Raw genomic sequence first — 13,588 nt, forward strand, 5'->3', positions numbered from 1 at the left:
ATAAATCAAAGAACACAAAAAATAGAAAGATTTAAGGATAAGTAATGTTTTAATTAAAAACTGTGATGTTTCTTACAGTATCGACTGCAATGAGAAACACCAAGTAAATACAACAAAAACATTATTGATATAAGTAACTTCTAACTAAAGTTTTCATACAATTTTACAACTTTTTACAATACTTGGCAACTTACAAAAATAACAAAACCAAAACTAATAAAATTCGCTGATGCCCAGCTTCAGGGAGATGAGGCTCAGATCTCAGAGAGCAGCACCAAAGCTTTCTGACTCCCATAGTAAAACACATTATACAACAGCGCACATCACAGGCCGAAAGGAACTCTCCCTCCCTCCAGTTTGTTTCCCCCCCCCGCCCCGATCCCACCCCCGTCCCTGGTTTGGATTTCTCTCTCCCTCCATAATCAGGACTCACAGTTTCCAGGCGATTTTCGTTGGCCGTGATGCCATCATCCTCACAACCGTTAAGGATGCAGTGAGTTCTGACTAGCGGGGTAACCAACGGTCCCAGACAATGTAAATGTGACTGCAAGCCACGACCGCCAGGGTACTGCGCATGCACAAATCACCCATACAAGGACCGTTTCTCCCGACTGGCCAGCAGCAGCTCTCGGGAGACCAATTGCCCATTCCGGGAAACTCCCCCTGAAAGCGGGAGGGTTGGGAACCCTAATCCTTCCTCCTCAAAACTGTGCTCATTTTCTCAGTTATTCATGAGCACTGTCAAGTCTCCAGTGTCCAGCACCTTAGCAAGTGATCATTGATCATGGACTTGGGAGTGGCTGACTGACTGTAGCCATAGTATCTGAGGTCAGCATCAAAAGCCCTACAACATCTCCTGTGACTGTGGTAGAAATTTTAGTCCCTCTCAGCAATTTTTAAAAAAACGCCACTGCTAGCTCAGAATTTTGTTAAATGGTTTAAAATACTGATTTTAAAAAAAATGTTGATGCATATTTTTCTCCACTGTTGGCGCTCACGTTATTTATAAATTTTGTGTTGTATAATTCCACAAAAGCATGGTTAGAAACTGCAACTCACGTGATATCTCTATATCTCACTCACTTTTTCCACAGGAGTTAGAACACCCCAGTCTTTTTCTTCCTGGTTCTCATGTGACATGAGTTGTGATGTACTCTAGATATTTTCTTGGTTACGTGTTGAACTCAATAGAAATGAAAGTCAGGTGGTTTCTATAATAGGCGGCCAATTAGTAATGCCAGTTTCAACCCAATTAAATCAAGGCTATGCACCTTCTTCTAAGCTTGGGCCTGTGTTCCCTGCTTCTACTTGTGTTCAATATATCTGTCCCCTTAAGAATCTTGAATACCTGAATTATATCTCACCTGAGCATTCTCTTCTCCACAGTAAACAATCCCAGGCTCTTCAACCTCTCTAAATAGCTCAAATGCTTTAATCAGTTTGGTTCCCCTTTTCTATACTGCCTCTAGTACCGGGATATTCTTGCTGTAGCACAGTGACCAGAGTTGTACACAGTATACCAGGTTTGCTTGTACCAGTGCCTTCTGCAGACTCGCATCCTGACATTTGTGCTCTCTCTCTGGCTACACATTATAACATCCACTTAGCTTGCCTCAGTGCTGCTGCACACTATGCTGTTGGATTAAGTGACTATCAGATTCCTCTCCTGTGTTGTGTTCCCATTTTTTATTTTCCTTCCCTAGTCTCTCAGCCGTACATTTTTCCATATTAAATGCAATTTTCGACTTCTCAGCCCATCTTCCCAACCTATTGAGATCCTGTGTGTTTGGTTTGTCTGTTCTGTATTTGAAAACACTTCCTAATTTGATGTAATCTGTAAATTTAGACAGCTTTGTTTCTGTCCCCAGCAGGGATCCCTGTGGCACCCTGCTAGCATTGACACATCAACAAAACTTCATTCACAAATATCCTTTGCTTTATTTGTTTTAACCAAAATCCAGTCAACCTCAGAAGCTTGCCTCGTGTTCCATGCCTTCCTGCCTTATGGACTATTCATTTGTGTGACACCTGGCCGCAATCAAATTCATATCCACAGAATGTCTGTTGCCAACAAGTTCCATCATTTCCTCAAAGAGCTCCAGTAAATGTAATGAGTAAAGCCTCCCTCTCCTAAATCCGTGCTGACTTCCTTTCAACGTAGAATACCGATCCACGTTTTTCATTATCGCCTCTTTCAGAGGCCTTCTAATACCTTACCTGCAACAAACGTTAGGCTGACTGGTCTCAGCTTCCTGGGTTTCCACTGTGTTCCTTTTTAAGATTAATGTTATGTTAGCTACTTTCCAATCCTTGGGCACTCCCATTTATAATGATTCCATAAAGATAGTGGCAAGGACATGGCCAATTCATTTCATACTAGTTGATCTCCCAAAGCACTGCACACGGGCAGTCGTTGTATTCGGGTGAAGCAAGATTAGAGGGCAAGGGATAATTGGACCATGGTGCGCAGACATAATTTCATTGGCATTTTAAAGTTATCTATTCTGCCCTTATTTTTATTAAATACTTTGATTTTATGTTTATTTTTAAGTGGGAAAACATATGGCAATTAGGAAAACAGATGTAGAGTTGGATAGAGCATAGATGTTTCTCGGCAGTACGTGCTAAAGAACTGGGAGTTGCAAAACTGAGACGCTGCGACAACACCATTGGCAGGAGGGGGTAATCATTGTGACGTAGGTAGTTTATGCACTTCCCATCAACTTTTTCCTTTATAAATTTCTGTGTCCACATTTAGAAATGTTTGCGATCCCTTGGTCTTTTGATATCATGTCTCCTTTTGGGACCTTTCAGCAGCCCCACCATTTTCTTTTTGACTTCTTTCCTGTGAGTATACTTACAGAAATGCTAGACATTTTTTAATATTCCCTGCACTCCTAACATCATTTTCTATTTTAGCTCTCCTGGTTAGCTTCTCATCCTTGATTTTATGTTCATTAGGTCTATCTTGAAGAGAAAAGTGATGGATGGATCATTATAGCAGTGTTTAGCATGAGAAATAAAGTCGGGAGACCAGAACCACTAATTAGAATGGCGGGACATGATGTTGCATCCTTGATGGAAACTTGCTTTCAGCCAGGGCGAGATTGAAAATGAAATATTCCCGTCTATAAAATGTTCAGAGAAGAATTAAAGGATGGTAGGGTAGCTTTATTCATTAAGGACATAATTGCAGCTATGGAAATGGAATTTCTTCTTGACGGTGATTCTCAGGAGTCTGTCTCAGTTGAGAAATAGTAAGGGATTTGTTGCCATATTGAGAGTACGTTACAGACCACTGAATAAAAGAATGCAGATTTCAGGATGACGTAGGTTAGCAAAGTAGTCAGAAAGGTAGCCGATGCAGTGAGATGTGAAGTGGTGCATTTTAGGTGAAAAAAAGAATTGTGAAAGGAAGTATGCCATAAATTGTAAGATGCTTAACAGTGGATCAAAAGGCAAATGGGATTCTGGGTTATATTCATGGGGCATTGAATATTAAAGCAAGGGAGTGATGTTGAATTTGTATAGCATATTGGTTAGGCACACTTGGAGTATTGCAAGCAGTTTTGGGCACCCAACTAGGAAGTGATACTAGAACCATGGAAAAACTACAGCAAAGGTTTACAACAATTATATCGGTTATGAGAGGTTATAGTTATGACAAAAGCCTTGACATACTGGGGCTTTTTCACTTGAACAAAGAAGGTTCAAGGGAATCTAACAGAGGTTTTCAAAATTATTTAAGGTTTTAAGAGGATAAATAGAAAAAGATTGTTTCTGCTGGGTGGTGAATTAGTTTTGAGGAGGCATAGACTCAAATTACCACTAGAAGAACAAAGAGGGAAGTGGGAAGAAATGTCTTCACACAAAGGGTTATTAGGACAGAATGCTTTCTCACAAATGGCTATTGAGACAGACTGTAACATCATTTAAAAGGGAATTGGATAAATATTTTAAAAGGAAGGATAGAAAAGGGCAGGGAACGGGAATAAGCGTAAATAGTTCCAGCTGAAGAACCAGCACCAGCAGAGGCACGTTGGGCTGAACAGCCACCTTCTGTGCTGTAATTTTTATGATTCTATGAGCAATTTATTTGGTTTGTCTTCTGCTTGATAACAAATTTGCATTAGACTGAATTACAATTAATAAATTAAAATTAATTAATTAATTTGAAAAACCATCAGCTGTAAGGCATTTGCATCGAGCTTGAATAAAGTAACTGGAAGAATTTGAATATCAGCCAATTTCCACTGCAAAAATGTAAGTAATTTGAATATAAGAAATTTGTTTATAAGCGTCAGGTTGAAGTGTTACAAGGAGGTGACAGGATGTGTCACACACACACACACATACACACACAGTCTGTGAGCATTTCCAATCTACAAAACTTTACTATATGCTGTCACATTTTTGTCACACTCTTGTGTCAACTTTTTCCATATAAACTCCTAAATCCACATTTATAATGGAAACTGCCAAACGTGCAAGAAGAACAGGATAGGACTCGAATCTGCAAACATCTGATAACAGAGTTAGCATTAAAGTCCGGACCCATACCCAATATGGCAGGAGACCACTTAATGGAAACTGCCTATGTGAACTTGTTATGTTGTAATCACACTCTCCCACCAGTGGTGCACTGCAGCGCCTTGGATTGGCAAGTCCCAGCTTCTTAACCTCTGTTGCAGAGAAGCTCCTATGTTCCAACCAACTCAAATTTCTCTGTTTCACAAATTATCTACTTAATTATAAAAAAATAAAATATATAAAAATAAGAATAGAATGTATGACTTGAAAATTGAGGACTGAATATATTTTATATTGGATATCTATCTCTACTTTATTACAAATCGAATATGTGCATGATTGTACACAAATGTATCCACAAGTGCAGTTGTACAATCTCAGTAACTTATGAATACTTTTAGATTTTCACAACTTTTGATATGTGGTTTCCTCTCATTCAACATTTGGTTCCTTTTATAAATAATAATATAAAGAACTTTGTGCATCTATATACACTTGATATCACTTAAATGATTTACAAAGTTAACTTTGCAAAATCCACTTGATCTTCATTATTAGCATTTGATTGTAGCTATTTGTAAATGAAAACTAAAATTCTTGCTCCAAAATTGTTTCATGCAATGCAATACTAATTAATAATTTTCTTTAGTTTGGAATATATTTAGATTCTCTCATAGTTTGATATCTTTCAATTCAAAGATTTATGAAGATGGGTTCTACCCTTATTGTACAGGCAGATATCCAGGTTGATTCACCGTCTGACCAAAATTGAAGGTATTCACCAAATCTTAAGCAAGGACGGTTTGAACATGTATAACATACCGACATTCAACTGCCATGCAGTGGAAACATGTCTGCACTCACTCGACTGTCGGTGTCTGAGGCTGAACTAGACCGTTCGCAACCTTGGCGTCCTATTTTACCCTGAGATGAGCTTCCGATCACATTCACTCCATCACCAAGACTGCCTACTTTCACCTTTGTAACATCGCCGTCTCTGCCTCTGCCTCAGCTCATCTGCTGCTGAAACCCTCATCCATGCCTTTTTTAGACTCTAGACTTGACTATTCCAGTGCTCTCCTGGCCGGCCTCCCATCTTCCACCCTCCATAAACTTGAGCTCATCCAAAACTCTGCTGCCCGTATCCTAACTCGGACCAAGTCCCGTTCATCCATCACCCCTGCGCTCACAGACCTACATTGGTCACAAACTTTTTCGTCTCTCCTCCTTTAAGACTCTTCTTAAAATCCACCTATCTGACCAAGCTTTTGATCACCCCTCCTAATATCTCCTTCTTTGACTCTGTATCCATTTTTTGTCTGATTAAGTTGCTGTGAAGTGTCTTTTCTATGTTAAAAGTCCCTTGTAAATGCAAGTTGTTGTTGGATCGTACCAAGAAAAAATATGCAATGATGAGCAGGACAACAGGTCAATGAATAGAGCTAGGGCACAACATTTCAGTGTCCCCATCAAGATTTATCTCTTCATTACTTGTATGCTTACACTTTGTACTTGAATTGATGATTTCACTGCAAATAGGAGAGGAAATCTTCCCATGTCCATCCCCCTCCCCCAAGTCTAAAGAAATAACTTTTCAATGCCAATAATGACAACAATATACAATGTTTTCCATTCATGTACAGTTCTGCAAAAATTATGGCCCTGATATTTACGGGGAGGGTGTGAGGGAGTGTGGTAGCGGGGCGGGGGCGGGGGTGGGGACGCAGAGGTACTGCTGATATTTGCGGTAGGTCCTCATTAACATTTTCTTCTGTTTCCTGCCCAACAACTGGGCGGGAAAACCAGCGGCAGGAGGCTGATTTAAATATGATAATGAAGTGTCCCACCTCTCCAAGACGGGATATGCGCACACCTCGCAACCCGCCACTTTAAAAATGGCGGCAGGCACGTACGTGACGGGTTGGAGATGTGTTCCCTGATTTTTAAACTTTAGCTTCTCCCCCCACCACCACCCCCCCCCCCCAACCGACCCTCTCCTGCTCGTGCTGGGGGGTTAATATTGAGGCCTACATCTTGCCTGGACTGTACAGCAACAAAAACCAAACAAAAGGTGCGTCTGTCAGTTTGACCCTGTCGCCCATGGCGTAACAGTCCCATTCACATCACCACCAAATCGGAATTGTTGCCTTCAATCTTATGACCATTGTTGACTATTTTGTCTGCTAAATAAGGATTTGTTTCCTAACACTCAGGTTAAAATGTGACTATTGAAAGCTCTCCTCAGAACGGAGATATGCTCCATTACCAAAACGTCTGCCAGTAAGCCCTATATTAGAATGTTTAGTTCTCTGTACAGATAGATTCTGTGATGTGGAGATGCCGGTGATGGACTGGGGTGGACAAATGTAAGGAATCTTACAACACCAGGTTACAGTCCAACAATTTTATTTTAAAATCACAAGCTTTCGGAGATTATCTCCTTCGTCAGGCGAGTAGTGAATGAGAGGTTCTCAAATCGCATATCTTATTTTAGGCTGGGACACCATCACACCAATCAAAGGTGTCGTTGGTGTTCAGATAGGTTAGCCACGGAAAACAGTAGGTCCCAGTATGCTGAATACACAATGTGTCAAATTACACAGACAGAGAGAAAGAGACCCGAAAGGCAGAGAGAGAGAGAGAGAGAGAATTTCCAGTTGTATTAAAAACAGATAACTTTTTCTTCCCTTGCTGGTGGGGTTACGTGTAGCGTGACATGAACCCAAGATCCCGGTTGAGGCCGTCCTCATGGGTGCGGAACTTGGCTATCAATTTCTGCTCGACGATTTTGCGTTGTCGTGTGTCTCGAAGGCCGCCTTGGAGAACACTTACCCAAAGATCGGTGGCTGAATGTCCTTGACTGCTAAAGTGTTCCCCGACTGGGAGGGAACTCTCCTGTCTGGCGATTGTTGCGCGGTGTCTATTCATCCGTTGTCGCAGTGTCTGCATGGTCTCGCCAATGTACCATGCTCCGGGGCATCCTTTCCTGCAACGTATGAGGTAGACAACGTTGGCCGAGTCACAGGAGTATGAACCATGTACCTGGTGGGTGGTGTCCTCTCGTGTGATGGTGGTATCTGTGTCGATGATCTGGCATGTCTTGCAGAGGTTGCCGTGGCAGGGTTGTGTGGTGTCGTGGACGCTGTTCTCCTGAAAGCTGGGTAATTTGCTGCGAACGATGGACTGTTTGAGGTTGGGTGGCTGTTTGAAGGCGAGTAGTGGAGGCGTGGGGATGGCCTTAGCGAGGTGTTCATCGTCATCGATGACATGTTGAAGGCTGCGGAGAGCATGGCGTAGTTTCTCCGCTCCGGGGAAGTACTGGATGACGAAGGGTACTCTGTTGGTTGTGTCCCGTGTTTGTCTTCTGAGGAGGTCTACGCGATTCTTCGCTGTGGCCACAGCATAGACCTCCTCAGATAGATTCTGACATTATTTGATCAAAAAAGTAGAAAGTTCCCAGTGGCAAACTGAGGCCAGAAAGTGGACTCACCGGACTGGATAGAGAAAAATTATATTATCTTTATTTTCAAACCTCTTCTCTCTTCTTCCCCTTTCCCCTGAATGCTGATTAAAAAAACACAGGACTGGGGTCCTGAACTTCTGACGACTGGTCTCTAACCAAATCCAAATGAAAATGAAAACAGAATATATGAAAGGGTATGAGGGGTGCAATTATCAGGACATTTCTTCCTTTAACCTCTGGGACCTGATTTTGCTACCAGCCAGGTTAAAAGTCTCCTCTCTCAGCTGATTGCAATGGTCCTATGTAAAATGAGTTTGGCATATCCTTAACCCAGCTTCTAGTTGGTACATGCTCACAGCACGAGACTACCTTTAATTTGGCATAAATAGGCAATCTCACCTCTGTGTGTCTAAAAGATGGCTGGTGAGAAAAATCACACTGCATAGAAGAAGTGTTCTTCTGTAGTTAAGGATAGGGCACAGTACTGGGACAAAGTATAGGGAGCTGTATTCTGAAGCTAGTGGTACAATACCTGGCCTGAGTGTGTTTGATGTGGACATTTGGGGGGGAGCTTTAACACCCCCAAGACAGGCGGGGGAGGGTCGGGTTAAATTGGTAAAAATGAGAAACATGACCCCAACCCACCACGAACACGCCTACTTCCGGCTTAACTGCAGTGGGTTTGAGGGCTTCCGAGTAACCTGTTCTGGAGAGACGGGTCTGTGATTATAATATTTAAATGAGGTTCCGTTCCTCAGATTTTGGGAGCCATTTGAATTTAACGGCTGCAGGCTGGGTTTCCTAGGGCTTGGGAAACCCACCAGCTAAAGGGAGGCTGGAGCTGCCAGATCCAGCAGGTAATTGCTTTTTAGAGCACTGCTTGTGGGCCAGGAGAAGTAGGAGAACTTCCCCCGACCCCTCAAGCATAACTTCTGCCGCGATCTTCAGACGCCTCTGCGACCAGCCTTCTTCCCCACGATCTTCGGACCCCCCGCCCCCCACCCTGCGATCTCCCTCCCTCCCTCCCTCCTTCCTCGCTGTCTCGTTCCAAGGCCCCCCCCCCATCATGCCCCAATCTTCTCCGATTGCCGGGGACCATCCCCAGTGGTCCCCGGCTGCGGCCTTCTACCACGCAGGCTTCCCGCCCGGCAGCCGGCCAGCCCCTCTATCTGACTGGCTGCTAGGCGGGAAATGGAATTTAAAAAATGCTAATGAGGTCCTGCCGTCAAATTCGACAGGACCTCTGCTTTCCGGGTTTGCCGGCTGCTGACACGTGCCCCGATCCCTCTCTGCCTCCCGGTAAATAGTGGGACTTTGTGTCTAAAGTAGTAAAGATTTCTATTTCAATTATGACTTTGCTTGCCTTGAGCACAAAGCTTCAGAAAAGTATCTGTACAGATGATATAAAGCTAATTTTATAGTGTTAAAGTTGTCCTTATCAGCAGTAGTGTGCAAAGATTGGAAAATGTAAGAGCGTGGCAGTAGTTCCCTTGTCCCACCTCCAAATACCGTAGGGGGAATTTTAACACTCTGGCAGAAAGCCAGAGGGCTACCTCCCCAAGAGCTGCAGTGGGAGGCCTGGTCCATTTTAATGGCCAAGCTTCATTAACATTGTGCTGGCTAGCTGCCCGCCTGAAATGCGCGTCCAGAGGCAACTCGCCGACTTTGGGCCTGTGAAGATTGGGTGGCCCAGAGTCCGCCAGACCGGCAGTCAGGTACTTTGCACGGGATGGAAGGATTTTTGCGGGTCGGAAGGGAGGTAGGGAGCCCGAGTTGGCAGCGGTCTAAACTCCCACTCCTCCTTGCCCCACAAAAATAATTTTTTAACTGCTAGCATCGTAGTAGGTACAGCCAGGAGCAGGCCATTCGGCCCATTGTACCTGTGCCGGCTCTTTGAAAGAGCTTTCCAATTAGTCCCATTCCCCCGCTCTTTCCCCATAGCCCTGCAAATATTTTCCCTTCAAGAAAGTTACTATTGAATCTGCTTCCATCACCCTTTCAGGCAGTGCATTCCAGATCATAACAACTTGCTGAGTTTAAAAAAAATATTTCCTTATGTCATCTCTGGCTCTTTTGACAGGTTTTACTGAGCGGAGCGTCCATGGTGGATGCTCTCCTCCCAAATTGAGTTGGAATCCAAATGACATCATAGGACCCTGATTTACATTTGTTGAGGAGGATTTTAACTCCCAATCTGCTGGATGGAGAGTGTTAAAATTGCTCCTTCTGTTTCTGCAATAGCAATAATTCATTACTGCCTGCATGGACATCAGTGGGGAAAATGATTATACTTTAATGAGTCCATTTACCAGCAGGTAAATCAAATGGAGAAATCAAACTGGAAAATCCATCTTACCATGCATCTTAAAAAATAATTAGTGAGAAGTTGTGTACTACTTTTGTCAGTTGAAACCATGGTTTGTTTTCATGAGTATTTATTCCAGAATTCAGCTTCAAAGAAGTCAAGATACTTTTTTTAAAAGTAATTAACAAAGGACTGGCTGATCTATGTAAATAATATTGCTGAATGTTTCTGGGGTTGTGCAGTATGCAATTTATAATGTGTGAGGATGGTAAAAAATAAAAAGGTAGTATTTATTTTACTCCTTAGCACTGGTAGAAATTAACTTGCAGATTTCTGAACATTTCTCTGTGGATTATGACTTTCTGATTAGCTTAAGTAATTTTTTGCTCATTATGTTCAAATCCTGTGTGTTTTCAGTCCCCAGGATATATACGAGAAGTCAGCGAAGATATTGTCCAGCAATGTAAAGAAAAACTTGAAATGAATGCATGCAAAGAACTCTTCTGTAACTGTGTAAAGTAAGTGTAAAAAATTCAAATGACAAATTTCTCTATTATTCTTCAAAGAAACTAATTTCTACTCTTCATTTTACAGAAGACTCAAGTTACTGCAATTGCTTTCTCATAAATTGAAACTTGTGATGACAATTATATTTCATCTTGCTATTTGTATTCAAATCCCTCCATGGTCATTCATTTAAGAAAATAGATTAAAAACAAAACCATGCATTTAATAGCATTGTAGTGAGATTGTGAAGAAACCCTTTAATGTCATAAGAAAGTTTATGTTGAGAGTGTGTCTGCTTTATCAATGTGATAGACTACAGATGATTCCTTGGAACAGACATTGCTTTGACTGTTTAGTGTCAGTCACTAGAGAGAAGTGAAACTACAGAACAATGCAGAGGATTTATGTCCTAGCAAGCTATTTCCAAGTGATTCTTGGAAACACTGCCTACTCAAAACTTAGCTTCAGCAAGACAGATAGAGCGATAGAAACAAAAGGCAACGGTTGGAGCAAAAATGTGCTTTGTTTTCATGTTTATTCAGTGGATCGGCTGCACGTTTGTATTGGAGGGTATATCTAATTTTAACAATACTGTAAATAAGCTTGTACTAGTAGGCTAGGAGGCTAGGATTTGAATAGACAATGAAAGTTAAGACAGCAGATTGAAAGTGAAGAGCAAAAACTAGTCTAAGGTCCAGCAGAGGGCTCAGTTAGCTGGTGATACCTGATCACTGATCACCACTGCTGCCAGACTGATTGGAATCCTGAGCACAAAAATGAAAGCTGTTCAGCAGCAATGTAGAATGCTCACTAATGCACCATCTTAGACATGTCACAGGTAATTTATATACTGTTTCTGAGTTGAGCATTAATTTAAATTCCCTTGTCTCATTTTCAGGATTTGAGGAGTTGAAAGATAAAAAAAATTGGCATCAATATGATCTGCCCCTAGATATCATTAACATGCAATCTAAATATATTATAGTTCAGAATTTCCTGGAAGATTTCTGCTCAACAGTGGTGCACTATTTCTTTGAGGAAATTTGGACATAACTGATTTACACTGGTTTTACATTGAAACATCACTACATGCAAATTTCCTCAATCGTTTGCGTCACTTGCAAGATACATCTGCCGAAACCCTCCACCGCTCATTTACATAGTTCCGCCCCCATGTAAAAGACCAGCTCACATGAGTTTCCTGGATTTACGTGAGTAATGCACTGGTCATAGATATACGCCCAAACATTTCGGCGTAGCATGGCCCAAAATCATCTGATATCAACATAGCTGACACTTCTGCAGTTTGATAGTGATTTTCTTCATGATTTTTTTCTTGGTGAGACCTAATCTATGCTTAACCAAAGTGCTACTAGTCTCGGTGCGCCTGAAATTTTTCGAACCCCCGTGCCCCCTCCTCCCACATTCGGAAGAACTGAGCAGCCTTTCCTATAGGTATACCCCAGATCTGTATAATAACAGAAGAGGAGCAACAGAGGCAAGAGGCTCTGAGAATGAGGCACCAAGTCTGAAGACAACAGCCCACTGTGGCACCGCATTTTTTTTAAAATTCATTCTCGGAATGTGGGCATCGCTGGTAAGGCCGGCATTTACTGCCAACCCCCCTAGTTGCCCTTGAGAAGGTGGTGGTGGGCTGCCTTCTTGAACTGCTGCAGTCCGTGAGGTGAAGGTGCTCCCACAATACGGTCAGGCAGAGAGTTCCAGGATTTTGACCCAGTGACAATGCAAGGATGACGCTACATGTCCAAGTCAGGATGGTGCACGGCTTCGAGTGGAACTTGAAGGTAATGGTGTTCGCATGCACCTGCTGCCGTTGTCCTTTTAGGTGGTGGAAGTTATGGGTTTAGGAGGTACTGCTTACAAAGTCTTTGTGAGTTGCTGCAGTGCATCCTGTAAATAGTACACACTGCAGCCACAGTGTACTGGTGGTGGAGGGAGTGGATGGGGTGCCGATCAAGATGACTGCTTTGACCGGGACAGTGTCAAGCTTCTTAAGTGTTGTTGTAGCTGTACCCATCCAGGCAAGTGGAGAATATTCCATCACATCTTGACTTGTGCCTTGTAGGTAGTAGAGAGGCTTTAGGGAGTCAGGAGGTGAGTCAATCACCGAAGAATACCCAGGCTCTGTCATCCTCTAGTAGCCATGGCATTTATGTTCAGTTGAGTTTCTGGTCAATGATGACCCCCAGGATGTTGTTGATGGAGGACTTGGTGATGGTAATGCCATTGAATATATAGAGGAGGTGGTTATGCTCTCTCTTGCTGGAGATGGTCGAATGTTACTTTGCCTGTAGTTTATGCTGGTTTTTACATTTCGGTGTAGCCAATTGAGCTCTGCAAGAGATTTTGGCAGAAGTTCCCGTCAGCAAGATCAGTGCAGAAATCGATATAGATCTTTGCGTAATTTCTGTGCAAGTGCGAGCCAGGAATTTCTGGGTCAGTATCATAGTAGGTACAGTACAGGAGAAGGCTATTTGGCCCATCATGACTATGCCAGCTCTTTGAAAGAGCTATCCAATTAGTCCCACTCCCCTGATCTTCCCTCATAAACTGTCAATTTTTTCCCTTTTGAAAGTTACTATTGAATCTGCTTCCACCACCCTTTCAGGCAGTGCATTCCAGATCATTACAACTCCCAAACGTAAAAAAATGTTTCCTCATGTCTCCTCTGGCTCTTTTGTCAACCACCTTAAATCTGTGTCCTCTGGTTACTGACCCTTCTGCCACTGGAAACAGATTCTCCTTACTTTATCAAAACCGTT

General features: G+C 42.6%; 1 protein-coding gene across 2 annotated transcripts in view; it reads left to right on the forward strand.

Moving 5' to 3' along the window:
• Positions 1-13,588, forward strand: part of LOC137340033 (G protein-coupled receptor kinase 5-like) — a 223,412-nt gene that overhangs the window by 157,575 nt on the left and 52,249 nt on the right. For both annotated transcript variants that reach the window (XM_068002238.1, XM_068002239.1), the window contains one exon: positions 10,716-10,816. In XM_068002238.1, the coding sequence (XP_067858339.1) occupies positions 10,716-10,816 (101 nt within the window). The remainder of the gene's footprint in view (positions 1-10,715; positions 10,817-13,588) is intronic.

The sequence above is a fragment of the Heptranchias perlo genome, chromosome 21, assembly GCF_035084215.1.
Source record: "Heptranchias perlo isolate sHepPer1 chromosome 21, sHepPer1.hap1, whole genome shotgun sequence".
In the NCBI taxonomy this organism is placed as follows: domain Eukaryota; kingdom Metazoa; phylum Chordata; class Chondrichthyes; order Hexanchiformes; family Hexanchidae; genus Heptranchias; species Heptranchias perlo.